The sequence below is a fragment of the Myodes glareolus genome, chromosome 10, assembly GCF_982192425.1.
Source record: "Myodes glareolus chromosome 10, mMyoGla1.1, whole genome shotgun sequence".
Lineage (NCBI taxonomy): Eukaryota > Metazoa > Chordata > Mammalia > Rodentia > Cricetidae > Myodes > Myodes glareolus.
In genome coordinates this window covers 59,201,728-59,221,964 of record NC_142035.1, presented here as the reverse complement: position 1 = coordinate 59,221,964, position 20,237 = coordinate 59,201,728, and the positions used below count along the sequence as shown (strand labels likewise).

Sequence of the window (20,237 nt, the reverse complement as noted above, 5' to 3'; positions counted from 1 at the left end):
CCTCTTCCCGCATTCATGGGCACTTCACACACACACATGATATACAGACAATACAGGCAGGCAAAACCACAGTTCACATAAAATAAGCCTTTAAGATTTTTTTTTTAATTTAAGGGCTGGAGAGATGGCTCAGTAGTTAAGAGCACTGGCTGCTTGCTCTTCCAGAGGTCTTGTGTTCAATTCCTAACAACCACATGGTGGCTCACAACCATCTGTAATGAGATCCGATGCTATTTTCTGGTGTCCAAAATACATTCAGAATACTGTATACATACAGGCAGAATACTGTATACATACATAAAAAATAGATAAATCTTTTAAAATTTAAAATTTTTTTTTTTCATTTAAGCTGGGTAGTAGTGGTAAAGTGGCACACCTTTAATTCTAGCACTCGGAAGGCAGAGGCAGGCGGATCTCTGAGTTCGAGGCCAACCTGGTCCACAGTTTCATGAAAGACAGGGTTACATAGAGAAACCCTGTCTTGAAAAACCAAAAAAAAAAAAAATTATTTACTATGCATGGATGTTTTCACTGCATGTCTATCTGTGCACCATGTTTGTAACTGGTGCCCGTGGAGGCCAAAAGAGGACTTCAGTTCCCCTAGAACTCCAGTTACAGATGCTTGTGGGTGCTGGGAACAGAACCTGGGTACTCTGTCGGAACAGTACCTACCGAGCCATCTCTGAGGCTCACTCTCACATTTAAATGAACAGGACGCTTTAGCACCCAGTCTCTCTCTCCTATCGGCAAGAAGCCCCTGAAAGTAAGTTCATATCTTTGGAAGCAAGCTCTCTACTGAGGTATCCCATTTTCCAGTGACTTCCATGGCATATTTATCTTCAAATTATTTAGCAGACTCCTTCCCCCAAAGGTCAGTTTGGAAACAGGAGGGCAGAGTGATATAAGAACAACCAAAACTGCCTCCTTATAGGACATGCTCCTACAGAAACCTTCTGGAAAATGCATTCCTTTCAGTGTGCCTTTGTAGCTAAAACCCAGCCCTGGTTTCATGCTGGGTTCCCCTTAAGGAATATGTACAACATGCATTGCCTTTGAACAAATGCTCAGCGGTGGTGGTGCACGCCTTTAGCCCAGCACTTGGGAGGCAGAGGCAGCCTGGTCTACAGAGTGAGTTCTAGGACAGCCAGGGCTACATAGAGAAACCCTGTCTCAAAAAACAACAACAAAGCAAAACAAAGGGGGAAAAAGTGCTTATTTTTGGGACAAGAACATAGCTCGTGTTTGCCTAACATACATGAGGCCCTGGGTTCAATTTCGGTTCCCAGTGCAAGTGTTAAAGCTCTTAAGGGAAAGGTGACCTGGTAGTCGGAAGCCAAGGAATACCTACAGCTAGGAAGGGAAAGGTGACCCAAGGGAAGTGTTGCAGCTCTACTCCAGTGGGGCAGGCTCCCTGCCAAGTGTTACAGTCCTTGCTCCAGGAAAAATTTCTGCAACGGGAGTGGAACGACCCTGCTCTAGCAGGGGACAGCTGGGCCCAGCGAGGGCAAGGCTGTTAAGAGCTCTGCTCCACTCTGCTCCGGTGAAAGAAAGTCATTACAACAAACCTCACTCAAGTTTACTGGGAGGGAGGAACCCAGGAGAGTGTCCGCCTCTGCCAGGGTAGAAAAAAGGGCAGCCCCAAACTGAACAAGTACAGGGCTTATCTAGGGCTTCCTAAGGGTGGAGCTTTCCAAGGTGGAGCTTTCCAGGATGTGGGTTGGTAGAATCTCAATTCCTGAGTTTGGGACAAACTCAGGTTAGTTTAATTTTGTATTCAGGGATTGTTTTCATGCTCAGCGGCTGGTTGAACTTCAGTTCCTGAGTTGGTTATGGGCAGGGTGTGTTTCCTTGGCGCTGATCTCAAGGCCAGGGAGTTCTTTCACTGGCCCTTCTTACCCTATGCCGAGCACAGCAGAAAAAGGTTGCAGGGAGGTGGTAGACAGAAAGGCTTTATTTTGTATTTTGTGACCACTACTCAGTTTTACTGAAGTCTGCCCCCAGTTCTCTATTTGAAAAGTCCTGGGCTAAGAGCTGGAGAATTTTCATAAGCAAATTCTTCTGTATGGGCTGGATCAGTAAACACACCAATAAAATCTATTTCCAGAAAGAACGGTCCATCCACCTTATCTGCCAGGGTGAATCCTATAGAAGAGATCTAAATGGAAAATAAGAGAAGTGGGTTAGAATCTCATGCACTGAGGCAGCCATGTTCTTTCTCGAGGGAATCCTGTAATAGACCACACTATCGGCCCTCAGCATGTGATACTCTTCATCTGCTATACTAAAGAAGTACAAATACAAGACTGCTTTCATCTTTTTCTAGATAGGGTTGCATGTAGCCCAAGCTGGCGCTGAACTCCTGACCCTCCTGCCTTCAGCCCTCAAGTGCTGGGATGTACAGGATGTCCCACCACACTTGAGCGACTGCTCCTCCCGACCCCACGTTTTACTTCCTGTCTTCTCCCCTGAGTCATCCACTTAGACAGTCAGTACAGCATGGACTCTTAACAGAGGTTCCTTAAAGTTCTGAGCTCTTCTGATTATACAGCTAAAGTAAAACGAAGGCTGCTGAAAAGACCATGCTAACACCTCCCAGAGGTCCAAGGTAGTGTTGGTTCTTAACAGAGGTGGCTCCTCAGGATGGAGGTCTCAGTCAGCGTCTGTCCCAACAGAGAAGCCTGAGTAGGAATTTTAATCTTTCCTCTGCCACCCTTGCCAAACAGACTGAGCTGGACCGACTGCCACAGTATTTCACTAAAGGACATTGTTCCCAGTGGAGAACATTACCTTGTCAAGGACGAGTGGGCACTGGCCATCTCGTATCCTTCCTTGATTTGAGAAGAAGAATTTGGAGAAAGGAATCTGAAAAAAGAACAAATTACTTCAGAGCTGAAGCATGACTATTTGAGGCACGTCTGCTAAACACATGAGCAACATCACAAGACCATTTCAGTACGTAGGTAAGTTCGTAAGTTTAAAAAGACAGGTATAGGGGCTGGAGAGATGGCTCAGAGGTTAAGAGCATTGTCTGTTCTTCCAAAGGTCCTGAGTTCAATTCCCAGCAACGACATGGTGGCTCACAACCATCTGTAATGAGGTCTGGTGCCTTCTTCTGGCCTGCAGGCTTACATGCAGACAGAATGTTGGATACATAATAAATAAATAAAATATTTAAAAAAAAAAGACAGGTATAGGAAATGACTGGTTCTTTAGATTAAAACTAGTTTCCTGAGGGGTTTTCTTTTTGTAGTGATGTAGATTAAGCTGGGGTCTTAGGAAGCATTTTACTACTTTACGTTAGACCAAAGACAGACAGACAGACAGACAGACAGACAGACACACACACACACACACACACACACACGACAGCCAGCCAACAGTTCAGCCAGCATAGCATGCCTGTGAATCCCAGCTACTTGGAAGAGGGAAGGAAAAGGAAGACAATTCAAGGCCAGCACAGGCAACTTAGACCTTACTTCAAACAGAAAACAAAGTGTTAGGCTGGGCTGTGACGTGCTCTCAGAGCAGGTGAGGAGCCCTGGCCGCAGCCCTCGGGCGGCTGAGGGTGGAGTGTGCCAGTTATTTCATCACAGGAAAAGGCCAGATCTGAAGGCTTCATTTTTTTTCTTTTTGTCTGAGACAGGGATGTGAGTCAGTGGCAGAGCACCTGGCAAACACTCCTCACCCGCACACAAGCAGACGGGCCAGTAAGCTGACACACTGTGCTGACTAGTTCTGTGCCACCTTGGTAGAGCCCAGTCACCCGAGAGGAGGGAACCCCAACTGAGAAAATGCCTCTGTGGGACTGGGCTGTAGGGAAACCTGTGGGGCATTTTCTTATTAGTGATTGGTGGGTGGGTTAGGCCAGCCCATTGTGGATGGGGCCATCCCTGGGCTGGTGGTCCTGTAAGAAAGCAGGCTGAGCAAGCCATGAGGAGCAAGCCAGTAAGCGGCACCCCTCCCTGGCGTCTGCATCAGCTCCTCCTCCAGATACCAGTCCTGCTTGAGTTCCTCCCCTCACTGTTTTGATGATGAACAGTGATATGGAAGTGTGGATGAAATAAACCCTTTCCTCCCCAGATTGCTTTGGGTCATGGTGTTTCATCACAACAATGGTGACCTAAACTAAGACACATAACACATACATACATAAATTTTTCTTTCTATCTATCTATCTATCTATCTATCTATCTATCTATCTATCTATCTATCTATCTATCTATCTATCTATCTATCTAGTCCTAGCTGTCCTGGAATGCACTACATAGGCCAGGTTGGCCTCAGACTCATAGAAATCACCTGCCTCTGCCTCCAAGTGCTGGGATTAAAGGTGTGCGCCACCACCGCCCAGCCTGATTCATTTTTATTAATGATAAAACAAAACAAAACATTTGTCCTTTAAATCTCTCCCCAAGTTCCTCTTTCTTCTACTCATTCTGCCTCTATTTTATATAAGAATGATTAGTAGGGGCTGAAGAGATGCTCAGTGAAGAGCGCCAGCTGCTCTTCCGGAGGACCCAGGTTCACTTCTCAGCACCCACATAGCACTTCAAACCTGCCTGTAACTCCAGTTTCAGAGGATCAGACAGCCTCACACAAACACACATGCAGACAAAACACCAATGCTAAAATTAAAATAAATAAAAAAATTTAAAAAATGATTAGCATGATACAATGTAGCCATATTTTCAATAGACCCCATTTTCCTAACAGTGAAGAACTGAAATTTACCTTGACTTCCTGCCAGTAGGGCCCCCCACGGGTGAACATGAAGTAACTGTACATTTGATTTTTTCTCTGGATAAAGTCTGTGTCTTGCCTGATATTCACCATCCAAGGCCGACCATCCCCACGGACTCGGAGATACAAAGTATTGAACCGGGACCAATCATAAGACAGCTTCCTCTCAAAAGAGCCCTGAAGTACAGAGAGTTAAGTTCGTGTAGCATGAGCCATCACCAAGTAAGCAGCACTGTTTATTATTGGGGGAGCATATATGGACGCCAGAGAACAGCTTCTGCCAGTCTTCCCTTTCTCCACCTGGGTTCCAGAGACTGAACTTGGGTCTTCAGGCTTAGCAGCAGCTGAGCCATCTTGCCGACACAATAGGGCATTCTATGTATATTCTCTACCACAAGGAGTCAAAACAACCAGTATTTTAGTACCAAATACAGACATATGAAAAAAATACTGACATGTTTCTAAAGTAATGTTCAAGGCATGATTAAACTAGGACAATGCTTCCATGTGACAGACAGTCATTTGTGTTTGCTGAATGGAAATTAATGTACTTTTCCTCCCTGGTTCTAAGGAACAATGGTTTCTTTCTTTTTTTAAAAAAATATTTATTTATTAATTATGTATACAAATATTCTGTCTGTATGTATGTCTGCAGGCCAGAAGAGGGCACCAGACCCCATTACAGATGGTTGTGAGCCACCATGTGGTTGCCAGGAATTGAACTCAGGACCTTTGGAAGAGCTGGCAATGCTCTTAACCTCTGAGCCATCTCTCCAGCCCGGAACAATGGTTTCTAAGTGGCCCATTTTATGACAACTGTCTTAGCCCACCAAAAATCAAGCTCAAGTTTTAAAAATCAAGAGGCTGGGAAGATGGCTCAGTGCTTGCTGCAAAAGTGTAAGAACCTGAGTTCAGATCTCCAGCACCCACATATAAAACTAGGTGTGGCCACATCCACCAGCACTCACAGGGAGAGGCAGGCCCAAGGGTTCACTGGCCAGTCAGTCTAGACAAAACAGTGAGCTCCAGGTTCAGGGGAGACCTTGTCTCAAAAAACAAGGCAGACAGTGATACAGGAAGACATTCTAACTCCTCCACATTCTCTGTCTCTGTCTCTCTCCACACACACACACACACACACACACACACACACACACACACACACACACAAATAATAATAATAATAATAATAGCTAGCATCCATTCAAGCAATTTACATGCATAATTTTCTTTAATCCTCCTCACAGCCCTACAATATAAATATTATCAAGATGCCTTATTCATTCCACAGACAACTGAGTACTCAGGGAATCAGTACAAGCACCGCTTAGCCCCCAAATCTCTGTTTACCTGGTGCCTCGGTCATCACTCTCTTCAAAGTGGGACTTAAGGTCTAGGTGCGGTGGCACGTGCCTGTAATCCTGAGACTGAGGCCACCAGGGCAGAGTAAGACTCTGTCTCTACATAGGGAAGGAAAGGAATCGAGTGTGCATTTCTATGGGCATTTAATTACTTTACAGCACTCTCAAGGACAACTGGGTGCCAAGGCGTGGATGCTCAGACAGGAACTAATTCTCACTCGCTCCTCAGCTCCTCAAGGTAACACTGGGATGATCTCATTTCCCAAGACTGTTTTAAGGGCTAAGTGGAGAATGGACATACAGTGCTCAGCGCCAGCACTGAACAAACACTAACAGATGCTAGGCGAGCCGTGGTGTGAGCCCAGTGCTTAGGGTGCAGAGGTAGGAAACATGATGTGAGTTTAAGGCTAGCCTGAGCTACATGGGGGGATTCTATCTTAAAAACAGACAAAAACGTTATCTACTAGTTTCATTACTTCACAGGGTGGGGAGAGTGTTTGGCCACAGAATTACTTTCTACTCTGATTGACCAAAACTACATGCAGTTTTGGGCGAATGGAAGAAACAAATTTGTCACTGGTTACATTTGAAAGAACACACTGCTTTCTTTCTCCACTACTTTACAGAGAGTCTAATACTATTCCTGCATTTGCTTTTCTTTCTAATGTATAGCATCCAAACATCCACAGCCTATGGCTCAAGTTAAAGCACAGGCCTGTCCAGGCAGCCCTGAACCAAGCCAGTAAATATCCACAATAGTCAGAGGTTGACAGGGACTGAAAGGACAAAAGTTGAGCCAGAAACCTAAGACTTAAAAGAAACTGTGTGTTTAAATACTGTGTTCTCAGCAAGCACATTTAATCTCAGGACTTGGGAGGCAGAGGCAGGTGGACCTCTGTTTGAGACCAGCCTGATCTACAAAGTGAATTCCAGGACAGCCAGAGCTGTTGCACAGAGAGACCCTGTCTCTAAAAAACAAAAATTAATAAAAAACTAAAATAAACAAACATTGCTCTGTTTGCTGTTGTTTTGTAATATGGAGTGCTGACTGAGTAGAGGGCCTTTCACATACTGGCAAACACTCTGCTAGCCCTGCTCTGACTTGGCAGTTCTCTGAGACGGGGCCTCTTATAGCCCACAATTCACTGTATAACTCCAATACTTCTGGCTCCTCTCAAATGCAGTAGTTACAAAAACGCACTACTACACCCAAGGTCTTTCTTTTCTTTTGTTTTTTTTTTTGAGACAGGGTTTCTCTGTAGCCCTTGTTGTCTTAGAATTCACTTTGTAAGTCAGTCTGGCCTCGAACTCAGAGATCCACCTGCCTCTGCCTTCCGAGTTCTGGAATTAAAGGCATGCACCAACACTGCCCGGCTTTACACCCAAGATTTTTATTTTGAGATAGGGTCTCACTCACTTTCCTTGGCTGGCCCTGAACTTACTCTGCTTAGGAGGTGGAAGCTGGAGATCACTTAAGCCCAGGAATTCAAGACTAATTTGGGCAACACAAATACAGAAAATCTTTTTTGTTGTTGTTTGTTTTTTGTTTTTGGAAATAAGGTGTCTCTGTGTAGCTTTGGAACCCATCCTGGAACTTTTCTCTGTAGACCAGGCCAACCTCGAACTCAGAGATCCACCTACCTCTGCCTCCCGAGTGCTAGGATTAAAGGTGTGCGCCACCACTGCCCAGCGTAACTATAGAACTTCTAAAACTGCATTATATATTGACTGGGGTTGGATTAATATGTAAGCAGATGGTGAGAGGATGAAGATTTCTCACTGTTAGGGAAGTCACAGATAAGGGATGAAAGGCTAGAATGGACCACATGGTGCTAGAGTCAGGGACAATAGTATGTGTCCACAGTTAGCATAACACAGACACAGTGAAATAACAACAGCTACATATTAAACATGCACATGTAGTCATTTGTTACGTGTAGGAGCATGATGCCACAGGCAGCTTCTTATATGTGCGCTGGAGATCCAAACTCAGGTCCTCAAGCTTGCATGGCAGGCACTACACTGACCAAGCCATCTCCCCAGCCCCCAGCATAGATAGTAATATCAAATATTAAGACCTGTACCAGACACAGCGGCACACCCCTTTAATCCCACAATTTGGGTCTAGGCAGGAGTATCAGGAGTTCAAGGTCATCCTCAGCTACACAATTAGCTCAAGGCCAGCCTGAACTGCAGGAGACCCTGTCTCAAAACCAAAAACAAAGGCCACAAGATGCCCCTACTTCATCCAAGCTGAAGATGTATATCTCCCCAGACACCTTTCAAAGCCTATTTTCTCAGGATTCCTCAGATACACACCAATCTTCTCAGACCCAAAACATGCCCAGAAACAAAAACTGCCCCATTTTACACTCAGGCCAAGTAGTTATTTATCCCTACACAGAGGCATGATGCAGAATATAACAAAACACATGTGTTCATTTACAGAAAAGCAAGCTGTTATAGTTCATGCTACAACCAAACACTAAAAAACTGACTTCCAGGTCTCGCCTACCCTTCGAACCCTGGATATCATGGCACAGTAGCCACTCTGGCTACTGTCTCCATCCTGAGGTGCCTCAGTGCTCAGAGTTCCATAGAGCAGAGCACTTTGGTTGTTCTTGGCCATCTTCAAGAATATCTCACTTCTGCCTCCGATTGTCTTATCAGAAGTAACCATCCATTTCTCCAAATCTTCTTTCTCACGAAACTGCCAGACCACCTTGGCTTGCTCCATTAGGACCTCTTGTAGTGGGCGGCCTTCTGGGCCTATCCAGTGAGCCCTAATTTCATTCTTCAAACGCCTAAGATGCTCCACTGCGTCATCTCTGATCGCTTTATCAAAACTGAGTTCAGGTGTCTTGTCAGGAGAAGTTATATCCACAGCAACGTCTTTGTGGGGGTCCTCTTGTAAAACCTCTTCAGACTTCTGCTGTGAGACTCCGTCAGCAGAAGTCACCGGTTTCTGAAGATGACTGGAAGAATATTCTACAGAGTGAACACCCATAAATGGACCCAAGGCAGCCCTTGGCTTCAGGAAGTTTCTATGAATATAAGTACCAGCCAGTAATTTGTGAATGGAAGCCATTGTAAGACAAAAGTCAAAATGTAAAAATTTCCATGGGCTGAGAAAATGAGCTTCAGCGACTGGCACAAGTCCACCTGTAACAAAAGACACACTGGTCACCAGCAGAGCGACAAATGTATTGTGTAATTCATAGGCTTCCCGCCACACAGTTCATTCACCAGTAGTTTTTAGAAGCAGAATACTATCCTATGCATTGCAAAAAGAAAAAAAAAAGTGTCACTATAGTTCAGTATGGAGACACATGCCCGTAACCTTAGCACTTGGGAGATAAAGGCAGGACAATCAGGAGTTTAAAGTCGATCTCAGCTACATGATGAGTTCAGGGACAGTTGGCTACATGAGACCCTATCGCTAAACAAAACAACAACCAACATGACTGAAAGCAAAGCCTCAGCTTCACAGAACTCAGGATCAGCCCCAAATAATTCAAACATGTGCCATAAGCTGACTCAAGAGGTTGTACCAACTTTAAAGCAGCTTTTTCTTGGGGTTTAATTTATTATTATTTTTTTCTTCTAGAGTTTTAAAGAAGCAATAGGTCCTAAAAAGTAAAATACTCAAGTAATTCAGTCTAGAGCCTGGGCCAAATGATTTGGACCTGAGTACTTCATCTGTAAAAAGAGGGCCTACGGTGAGCACTGCAGAATCAGAAAGCTGGAGAGGAACTGGGTGCTGCTTAACCATAGGCTGTGAATACTGGAGCATTTAGGCTTCACACTCTAAGCCAATAAAGCGGTTTGCCCTCTCAGAAACCAGGTGATCTGAGTCCTCTTTTTCCTCAGGAATTAAGCCCTACCTACCTGAGAGTTTCTTCTGAGGACGAGATGGAACGACAGCCACAGAGAGGCTCTCTGACTCAGTACACTTCATAAGATTCCCAAGATCTTTTGTGTCTAACAGATCTGAGACCAAGGCCTGCACTTGTGTTATTATTTGAGCACCTCAAAAGTATACGTAAGCAGGGTGGTAAAGGGTTGTAATCAAGCATTGGGCAGGTAGAAGCAATAGGATCAGGAAGTCATCTTTGGCTACATAACAAGTTCAAGCCCAGTCCAGGCAATATAAGACCCCGTTCTGAAGAGTCAAAAATATCAAGAAAGAAAAAGAAAGATGGTAGACCTAAATAATACCACCACATTTAAATTTCATTGTTAATATTTACAGATTTTCTGACATTTATTATCTCATTTAATCCACATAAGACTCATGTGAGACAAGGGCTGGTAAGATGGCTCAGTGGACAAAGATGCTTGTTGGATAAGTCCAGCAACTTGAGTTAAATTCCCAGAACCAACATAAAGTGGAAGGAGAGAACCAGCGCCACAAAGCTGTTCTGTCCTCCACACTACGTCACAGCACATGCGCCCATATCCATTATGCATACATGCATAACATAAATAATACTTATTTATGAATTGGATTTTTTGCGACAAGGTTTCTCTATGTAGCCTTGGCTGTCCAGGAACTCACTCTGTAGTCTAGGCTAGTCTCAAACTCAGAAATTCACCTGCCTCTGCCTCCTGAGTGCTGGGATTAAAGGTGTTTCCACTACCACTGGCTCATAATTTTTTGTTGTTGTTGATTTTTTTGTTTTGTTTTGTTTTTCGAGACAGGATTTCTCTGTAGCTTTGGAGCCTGTCCTGGAACTCACTCTGTAGACCAGGCTGGCCTCGAACTCACAGAGATCCACTGGTCTCTGCCCACCATGTGCTGGGATTAAAGGTGTGCGCCATCACTGCCCGGCTCACAAATAATTTTTAAGAGTCCTGTGAAGCAAATCAGTGAGGTATCTCCTTTCTTCAGGAAACACACCGAGAGATCTGCCTAAAGTCATAATGTTGTTCAGTATTCAAACTGGAACTGAAACCCTGGCCTCAAGTCCTTTCGCTAGATACGGCTGTTCACTGTAAGACACTGGCAATTACTCCAACAGTTCTAATGAAGTATCAACTTTGCCTGTAACCCCAACATTTACGGAGTGAACCAGAAAGGCAGAATAGCCTTCTTCCCTCCCTTTCTAGCCAGTCCTGGGAGGAAATAAAACACACAATGCTAGTTTCTTTGTCTTTCTCCTGTCCCAATCCCAAAGATGAGTCCAACATATATATTGTATATTATGTATTTGTATATATATATGTACACACACACACACACACACACACACACACACACAAATATATATAAGCAAAGATCTAAGACCTGAGACTGTGGGAGAATACTTGCCAAGTACGTGCAAGGTCGTGGACTTTATCTCCAGCACCACAAAACAATACTAAACAGAAGTTTAGTATTTCCAACACCAGTCAGTTCATGGCAACAAACAAGAAATTTTAATGGGGGGGTCCTATATGTTTCCCCATTTTATTATTTTCATTCGCGTCTTAATATTCTTTACTGTATTTCTAAATTCCCGTGCCTCTACTCTGGAGAAAGGTATTTTTGTCGAGGCTAGCCCCTGACCGGGGTGGGGGTGGGGAGGTGCTGGAGAAATTGTTCAGCAGGTAAGAACACTGGCTGCTCTTCCAGAGGACCCAGGTTCAATTCCAGGCACCAACATGGCAGCTCACAACTGTCTGTAACTCCAGTTCCAGGGCTTCTGACACCCTCATACATGTAGTCAAAACCCCAATAAACATTAAAAAAAAAAAAAAAGATTAAGAGGGATTGGGTGGCTGGTAAGATGACTTACCAAGAAAATGCTGGCCATGCACACCTGACAACCTAAGTTGGATCCTGGAATCCACAGAAAGATGGAAGGAGAGAATTGATTCCATAAAATTACCCAACAACCCCCACACAGTAGTAATAATAATCATAATAAATTTTAAGTCATCAACAATCTCACCCACCTGTTAGTGATTGACTCTGAATCAAATGGCACCCATATGGTGCCATTATGATTATGGGCAAGCATAGTAGAATGTGCCCATAATCCGGCATTTGGAAAGCCTGGGCAGGAGCATCATAAGGTAAATGTTAGCATGAGCTACATAATGAGTTTCAGGACGGCTTGGACTACACAAGAGGCTGTAGGTCAGCCTGAACTGGAGTGGAATCTTTTCCCGACGTGATCTAAAAGAAACACCCAGGTCACTTCACTACAACAGAGACCTAGTCATGTTTCCAGCATGACCTCCTTCCTTACTCTATACTTCAGGCAGGTCCTCTCTCTCAGACTACTGCGTCCTTCACATTGCCACATTTCTGCACTCCTCACTCAGCTTCTAGAGAGGCACAGAGCACAAGTCTGGTTATTTCTTCTTTTCTTTTATTTATTCATGTATGTATGGATAGGAGTGCTGCCTTCATGCACACCAGAAGAAAGAATCTGATCCCATTACAGATGGCTGTGAGCCACTATTTGGCTGCTGGGAATTGAACTCAGGTTCTCTGGAAAAGCAGTCAGTGCTCTTAACTGCTGAGCCATCTCTCCAGCCCCCTCCTTCTTTAAAGAGATAGCTCAGCGATGGAGTATATGCTGAGCACACACAAAGCCCTGGATTTAATCCCCAACACCAAATAATTAATAGATGATAGGCAGGTTCCTTCGGAGGCTCCACCTTCTGCACAAAGTGTACTGGGCACTGCTAGATCAGGTGTCATTTGCCACCACTCCAATTTCATCTTTAGTTCCATCTCATGCCCCATTCTGTGTTGCTATCAGACAGAATACTTGTGATTCAACCAACACCTCTTGGGCTACAGGCCTTAGTTAATTGCTGTCCATGTTCTCAGCTGATTCTGCCTGGAAAACATATCCCTTGAGACTTAGCTTAACTATGTTACACTATGGGGAAAAATAATGGTCCCTGACTACCCAGTTCCACCAAGAACAGGGCCCCTCTGAGTCACTCCCAGTGAATCCTGGGCTTAGAATTTTCTGGCTAGTTTACTGACCAGGTCATTTGTCAGTCTCCTCCAACTCAGACTAGAACTATCTTAAGGGTTGAATATTCAATGCTGTACCTCCAAGTCCTAGTACGACAATCAGTATTCTTGAGACTTTTAAGATTTGTTGAACAAAGAGCTCCACATTTCTGTATCTCTCATAGTGTGAGGGCTCAGAACCTTGCCGCTTTTACCACACCTATATAATTCCCCCTAACAAGGGGCTTCTTAAATTGTAAAGTGCCTTTGAGTCACCTGGAAATTTTGATTAAACTGAGTTTCTAATAGAGTAGATAAACGCCTTAAATTTCTAATCCTCCTTCCTCAACCTCCCACACATTAGGATTACAGGAGTTTGTTACTGTGCCCAGCCAAAGACATTCTGTATTTCTTTTTCTTTTTTGGTAAGAGTCTCAAGTGACCCATGCTGGTCTCGAACTCCTGATCCTTCTACCTCTATCTCCTGGGGGAAGCCTTGTTAACGCAAGGAGAACACCTTTTAGATATCAAAGTCCTGGTCAGATTTGGGTGCAGCCTATAAAACCCAGCACTTGGGAAGTAGAGACACGAGGACCAAGAGTTTAAGGTCATCTTCTGATATACAGAAGCTTCAAGGCCAGGCTGGACATTATGTGACCCCAATTTTAAGACAAAATTTTTGAGAGGGAAAAGAGCTTAAGGTAGTAAACAGGCAAAATGGTGCGATTATGAGTAACAATTATTTAACCCTGTTTTCCAAACATTCAGATGTCTTAATACTTTTCTAATTATACTACAAATTCGTGTTTTGTTTAATAATTTCTTGTAATAAACAGAGTCAAACCCAGTAATCGGACGACAGCGGTCCGAAGCTAACGGTATCCACACTGCTCAGAGTAGTATCACTGTACTACTACGTATAGCAACTACTGTAAATCCAGGGCTTACAGTGTGCCAGAAGCTATTCCGCGGGTGTCCTTATTGCCTTCCCACAATAATCCCGAGACGGGTACTACTAGTATTATTTCAATTACAAAGACAAAAGGACAGGAGAGCCCACGATTAAATTACTCGAGGTCAGACACCGGAGACAACACTCACTCTGCAGACAACGCGTTCAGAGCTGGCCGGAGTTGACCACGCCCCCCCAGCCTCCGGAAGCCGGGTGCAGAGGTGGGAGGAAGCCCCTCGCCCCTCGCCCCTCACCTGCCAGGCTTCTCTCGGCTTCCCATACCCTGACGTTCCCAGACGGGAGAACAACCAGCTCACCTTCTCAGACCCCGCACCGGCTTCCGCTCAGTCCGTCTATTTTGTCCACCGGGTTCTCCATGCTTCCGGTGGAGGTCCATCTACTTTTCCGGTCCCGCTTCAAACTAGGTGTTTAGACAAGGGTTTCAGATAGCCCCAGGAAGGATCCTAAAGGTTGTTGTTCTGTGGCTTTTGGCTCACAAAATATTCCGGTGTGTTCGGTTTCTGAATTTTCCTGTCATTTGTGAGCGACCTTTTCGCTCTCTTTCTTGCATCCCGCCCTCATATGCAAGTACCAAAACTCCGTCTTTCAAATAGGATATAGGCATTACTAACGCCTTGTCACTTCTAGATGCCTGGCCTCTCGTGCCTCCTCTTCCCTGCAGTCCCTTGAGAACTGTTCACTGTGTGAATTCGGAAAGCCTCTTATACTGAAACTGCCTTTGGAAACTCACCGAACTAGACAGCAATCAGTTCCTGGAGTCCCTCAATCGTGCCCCACGTAGTTCACACACCAGAGGTGTTACATGCCTTGTGTACACTTCTGTAAAAGTGCTATCCAACTTGGGGGTCGCAACCTGTGTCCCAAGTCAGCACCAGCCACCTGTCCTCAATAAGGCAATTAAAAGAGCCAAATAAAAATGAAAAGGAAGCCGGTATTGGTGGCTTACGCCTTTAATCCCAGCACTCTGGAGGCAGAGGAGGCGGATCTCTGAATTCGAGGTCAATCAAACCTACTTAGTGAATTCCAGGTCAGCCAGGGGTACATAGAGAGACCTTGTCTCAAAAACAAACACACAAAAAAAACTAAGGTGGAAAATGAGATTTCTTCAATATAGCCACACTGAGGAAAGGAACAGAGGAGCCGCAAACCTCCCAAGTCAGTCCTCAGGGTCCTGAAATGGAATCAAAGTTTGAATAAAGGATGAAGGAAATGCATATCTAAGCAGCCCAATCTAGGTGTGGTCCTGCTCACCACTGACTCATCATTATTGGGGTCCAGTCTCATCCTGTAAGGAGGTCTGACAAGGAGTTGGGTAATCGCCTCAGGTCATGAGGAATTGAGCCAGGCTGTATCTAGTAACAGCATCTAGCCATAAAGAATGACTTAGCCCCAGCCTGACCGTTCAGCTCCACCTCCAGAAACAGTATGTCCAGGTATGGAAAGCAACCCAGCCTGCTCCTAGTCAAACCTCAAAAAAACAAAAACAAACAAAATATCAAAAAAAAAAAAAACCAAAAACCCAGGAACTTCCTGGTAGCTACCCAGGTTTGTGTGCACCTGTGCCACAGACTCTGAGTATGCTCAACCGTCATCCCATGGAAAGATTGAAGGCCCTTGTTGCCCCAATAAACCAGTTTTATCCCGTTGAAATCGAGTCTGTCTCTCCACCTCATTTTTCATATAAAAACTGTATAAAATCTGTTTCCCAGAGACAAGTTCCCCATTGGCTATTGGTTTTTCTTCTCTCCACATGAGATTCCCAGGGAAACTCCCATTTCTTTGAGGTACATTGTTCAAACAGTGTGATAGATGGAGAGACACAAAACATCTCTTTGGAATATCTATTTTTACTAGGCTGTACTTTATACACAAATATAAGTACAACATGTGTGTTTGGTGCCCTCAGAAGCCTGAAGGTATCAGGTCCAATGGAACTGTAATTACTTAAGATTGTAGACCACCAGGCTGGGTAGTGGTAGCTCACATCTTTAATCCCAGCATTCAGGAAGCAGAGACAGGTGGGTCTCAGTGAGTTCGAGGTCAGCCTGGTCTACAGAGTGAGTTTCAGGACAGCCAGGACTGTTATACAGGGAGACCCTGTCTTGAACCACCCGTCCCCAAGAAAAGATTGCAGACCACCATGTGAGTGGCGAAAATCAAATCCTGAAAAATGTTCTTAACCACTGACCCATCTAGATTTTCTAGTCCCTGTCCCAAGGAAATGCCATACCCAGAGCGACACTTTCCAGAGATGCTGACTACAGTAAATCCAGATGTAAGTCACTTTTATCAACAAAGAAACATTGATCATTTGTCTTCTTTAGATCCTTGGATCTGTAACCCTCACCAGCATATGTGAATGAGATAAGATATACACAGCCCACACTCAAGAAGAAGCTGTTTATTGAGACATTAGAAAGCCATGCACACACATGTTGAACTCAGGACGGGATAGAGAGAGGGGAAATTCTGAAGACATGGCAAGGGGAAGGAGTGCTCATCTGAATCTGGTTGAAGCTTCTCTCCAGATGAAAATCAGAACTTCTAACAGAATAAAGTTGCTTAAACCCTACCTCCTTTCCCAGCGATTGTCCAGGAATCTCAGTAGAAACCCCGCTTACAGTCAAAGAAATGTCCTAAATGTCTTATGTAACTCCAGTGTTCTGGTTTTACCTCATCAAATTAAAAACCCATTCAAGGTGCCTCCACAGCCACCCTTTAACTTTGCCTACCAAAGAAAGGGGTCAGATTTATAGCAACACTTTCAGTTAGAGCTTGAAAGCCATTAAAACACTATGCGTGTCCAAACCTAAGACATTTAATTGAGACTCTGCTACAGGAACTGGCACCCAAGTAGGGAGATGGCTTTTATTTTAACAGTGTCTTAATATACAGCCCTGGCTGGCCTTGAACTCACAGAGATCCACCTGCCTCTGCCTCTTAAGTGACCTTGGATATGTCTTATTCACTTCTGAGTACCTTTCTTTCTCTTAACCCTTGAACTTAAAATCTATATGAAAATATTTTTAATAAAACTCCATTGGGGGCTGGAGAGATGGCTCAGTGGTTAAGAGCACTGCCTGCTCTTCCAAAGGTCCTGAGTTCAGTTCCCAGCAACCACATGGTGGCTCACAACCATCTGTTATGAGATTTGGTGCCCTCTTCTGGCCTGCAGGCAAACACAATACTGTATACATAATAAATAAATAAACCTTTAAAAAAATAATAAAACTCCACTGGGCTAGACCTGAAATTTCTTTTTCATTCTGAAGTCAAAGATCTGATTTAACCTGATTTGAGGTCCCTAAAAGATTAAAAGAACTTCTCAGATTGTAGCAGTATGACAGTGTGGAGTGGTGTCTCTGTTCCTGTCACCACTAACATGATCCACAAGCCTTTTGAAAAATTAATGTTTATAAAGCTTCCTCATAGCAAGAAACCTTCTGCCCTCTAAAATATCAGCTTTGCTGTTAATAATGATAACGGATTGTTCAGGGCTAGGAATGTAGCCCAGTTGATAGATGCTTGCCTAGCGTGCATGAAGCCATGCATTGACTCCCCTGGGACTTGTGGTGCTCTCTTGTCTTCTCAACACTTGGAAGGCGAATACAGGAGGCTGCCTCTGAACTCAAGGCCAGCATGGGATAAACAGTGTGTTCCAGGCCGTGTCACATAAAATACAAACAAAAGCAGTAAATGTTAAAGGAACCAGGCCTGGGAAAGCAACCCCCTCAAACAAAAACAAATAAACAAAAAACATGCTTGGGACTAGAATTAGTGTTTGAGATGCTAGTCATTTGGTAAATATTTGCCTAGCATGCATGACATCATGAGTTCAATCTTTTCCACTGTGTAACTCTGACCGTGTAGTGCACATCTGTAAATGTACCACTTGGGACCTGGCAGTAGGAAAGTCAGTAGCGCAAAACAAGTCTCAGCTATGCAATGAGTTTGAAGCCTCTCGGTTACGTAAGATCCTTCGTATCTTAAAAGCAAATATGAAGTTGCTTGGGAACAGCTATTGGGACGCCTAAGGCAGAAGGATCACATGTCTGCCTGGGCTACAGAGTGAGTTGAGGCTCAGTTGAGCAATCCTAGCAAAACCTTCTCTCTCAAACTAAAAGGGAGGGCAGGGATGTAACTCAGTGGCAGTGCACTTGCCTAGCATATGAAAGGCCCCAGATACACACACACACACACACACACACACACACACACACACACACACACACACTTTATGGGGTACAGAAGGGCAGTCATCATGTGATTGTGCGATGGAGAAGTTTTAAAGTTACGGCATTTTAGCCAGATCAGGATACTGCTGGGCATGATGGTCAATGCCTATAATTCCAGGGCCTAGGAAGGCAGGAGAATCTAAAAGAAAATCTTCTTCCCTGGGCTAAAAAGAAAGGTTCATACCACATGAACAACTTAGAGAGACCCTGTCTCAAAACGCAGATTTTCTTTTGTTTTCTTATTACAGGGTCTCACAAGTTCTAGCTGACACACAACTTGTTAGGTAGTTGAGACTGGCTTTGAACTCACAGTGATCTTCTCACTTACAGGCTTGTTATCACCATGTCCAGCCTTCAAACTGAAAGGCAAAAGGAGGGCAGGGTATATATGGCTTAGTGGTACAATGCTTACCTAACATGCATGAGATTCTAGGTTTGATTTCCGGTACTGCACACAAAGAAAGAAAAGAAATCAGGACATAAACACAATTTCTTTATGTCCCTTAATCTCTCCTCTCTGTATTTGTTGTGATTGTTTTATTTTATTATATATATATATATATATATAGTATATATATATTATGAGGTTCATTTTGAGAGAGGTAGAGAGAGAGAGAGAGAGAGAGAGAGAGAGAGAGAGAGAGAGAGAGAGAGAGAGAGAGGAGAGAGACTCCCTACATATCCCTGGCTGTCTTGGAACTCACTCCATAGACCAGGCTAGCCTAGAACTCACAGATCTCTGCCTGCCTCTGCTTCTTGAGTAATGGGGTTAAAGGTGTGTCCCACCATTGCCTGGCCTGTGTCTTTTTGTTTTTGTTTGTTTTTTCAAGACAAGGTTGCTCTATGTAGCCTTCGCTGTCCTGGAACTTCCTCTGTAGACCAGGTTGGCCTCGAACTCATAGAACACTGCCTCCCTCTGCTTCCCAAGTGTTGGGATTAAAGGCACACACCACCACCTCCTGGTATGTGTTATTTTTGTTTTTGTTTGTTTTTTTTTAAAACCAAACTTGGTTTTGCTGTTTATTCCATGATAACCTGGAATTCACTACATAATTCGGACTGACCTCAAACTTGCTGTAACCCTCCTGCCACCTCTAGAGTAATGAAAAACAAGCATACACCACTACGCCTGTATAAAACATATATTCTTTTTAAATATTTATTTTTTTATTTTATTTGTGTGTGTGTGTTTTGTCTGCGTGTATGTCCATGCACCATGTGTACAGTGTCTTCAGAAGCCAGAAGACAGTGTTGAACTCCCTGGAACTGGAGTTATAGATGGTTATGAGCCAACATGTAGGTACTGGGAATCAAACTTGGGTCCTCCGAAAGAGCAGCAAGTGTTCCTAAACCACTGAACAATCACTCGGGTTCCTTTTAAAACTTCATATGTATGCGATTTTTGCCCGAATGTCTGGCTGTGGTACACATGCATGCAGTTTCCACAGTAGCCAGAAGAGGGCACCAGATTCCCTGGAACTGGAGTTCCAGGCGGTTTTGAGTCACTGCATCGATGCTGAGAATTGAACCAATGTGCTCTGCAAGTGCTCCTGACTTGAATCACCTCTCCAGTGTCGTCGATATATTCTTTATCTATAGCTTTTGACCTAGTTCCCTCCATGTTGGCCAAATTCCATCTATCCTCTATCATTAGTCACGACTCCCCCACCCCCAAGATAGGGTTTCTCTGTGTAGCTTTGGAGCCTGTCCCAGAACTGCTCTGTAGAGCAGGCTGGCCTCAAACTCACAGAGATCCACCTGCCTCTGCCTCCTGAGTGCTGGGATTAAAGGTGTGTGCCATCACAGCCTGGCAACTATTTTTTAATTAGTTGATTGATTAATTTTGAGATAAGATCTTATTATGTAGCCCTGGCTGACCTGGAATTTACTATGTAGATCTGCCTGACCTAGAACTTTTGGTAATTCTTCTTACTCTGACTCCTGGGTGCTGAGATTATAGACGTCTTCACCAC

General features: G+C 44.2%; 1 protein-coding gene across 4 annotated transcripts; it reads right to left on the bottom strand.

Annotated features, from left to right (window-relative positions):
* Positions 1 to 1,933: 1,933 nt before the first annotated feature.
* On the bottom strand, positions 1,934 to 14,455 carry Ndufaf1 (NADH:ubiquinone oxidoreductase complex assembly factor 1). Of its 4 annotated transcripts, none has more exons than XM_048459797.3 (5): positions 14,326 to 14,455; positions 8,617 to 9,263; positions 4,732 to 4,917; positions 2,788 to 2,862; positions 1,934 to 2,155 (listed from the first exon to the last, which is right to left on the bottom strand). In XM_048459797.3, the coding sequence occupies exons 2-5, from the start codon at positions 9,187 to 9,189 to the stop codon at positions 2,006 to 2,008; spliced, it is 984 nt and encodes a 327-aa protein (XP_048315754.2). In that variant the 5' UTR covers positions 9,190 to 9,263; positions 14,326 to 14,455; the 3' UTR covers positions 1,934 to 2,005. The 4 variants fall into 4 exon arrangements, with proteins under 4 accessions (XP_048315754.2, XP_048315753.2, XP_048315755.2 ...); XM_048459796.3 differs by having other exon boundaries at positions 14,263 to 14,377; XM_048459798.3 differs by lacking the exon at positions 14,326 to 14,455 and adding an exon at positions 14,158 to 14,291.
* Between the last annotated feature and the right edge of the window lie 5,782 nt (positions 14,456 to 20,237).

Coding starts and splice junctions, on each gene's coding strand:
- Ndufaf1 (XM_048459797.3), bottom strand. CDS start 9,189: ATGGCTTCCATTCACAAATTACTGGCTGGTACTTATATTCATAGAAAC. Junction 4,918..8,616: donor TGATATCCAGGGTTCGAAGG/GTAGGCGAGACC, acceptor TCTGTACTTCAG/GGCTCTTTTGAGAGGAAGCT. Junction 2,156..2,787: donor GCCCACTCGTCCTTGACAAG/GTAATGTTCTCC, acceptor TTTTCCATTTAG/ATCTCTTCTATAGGATTCAC.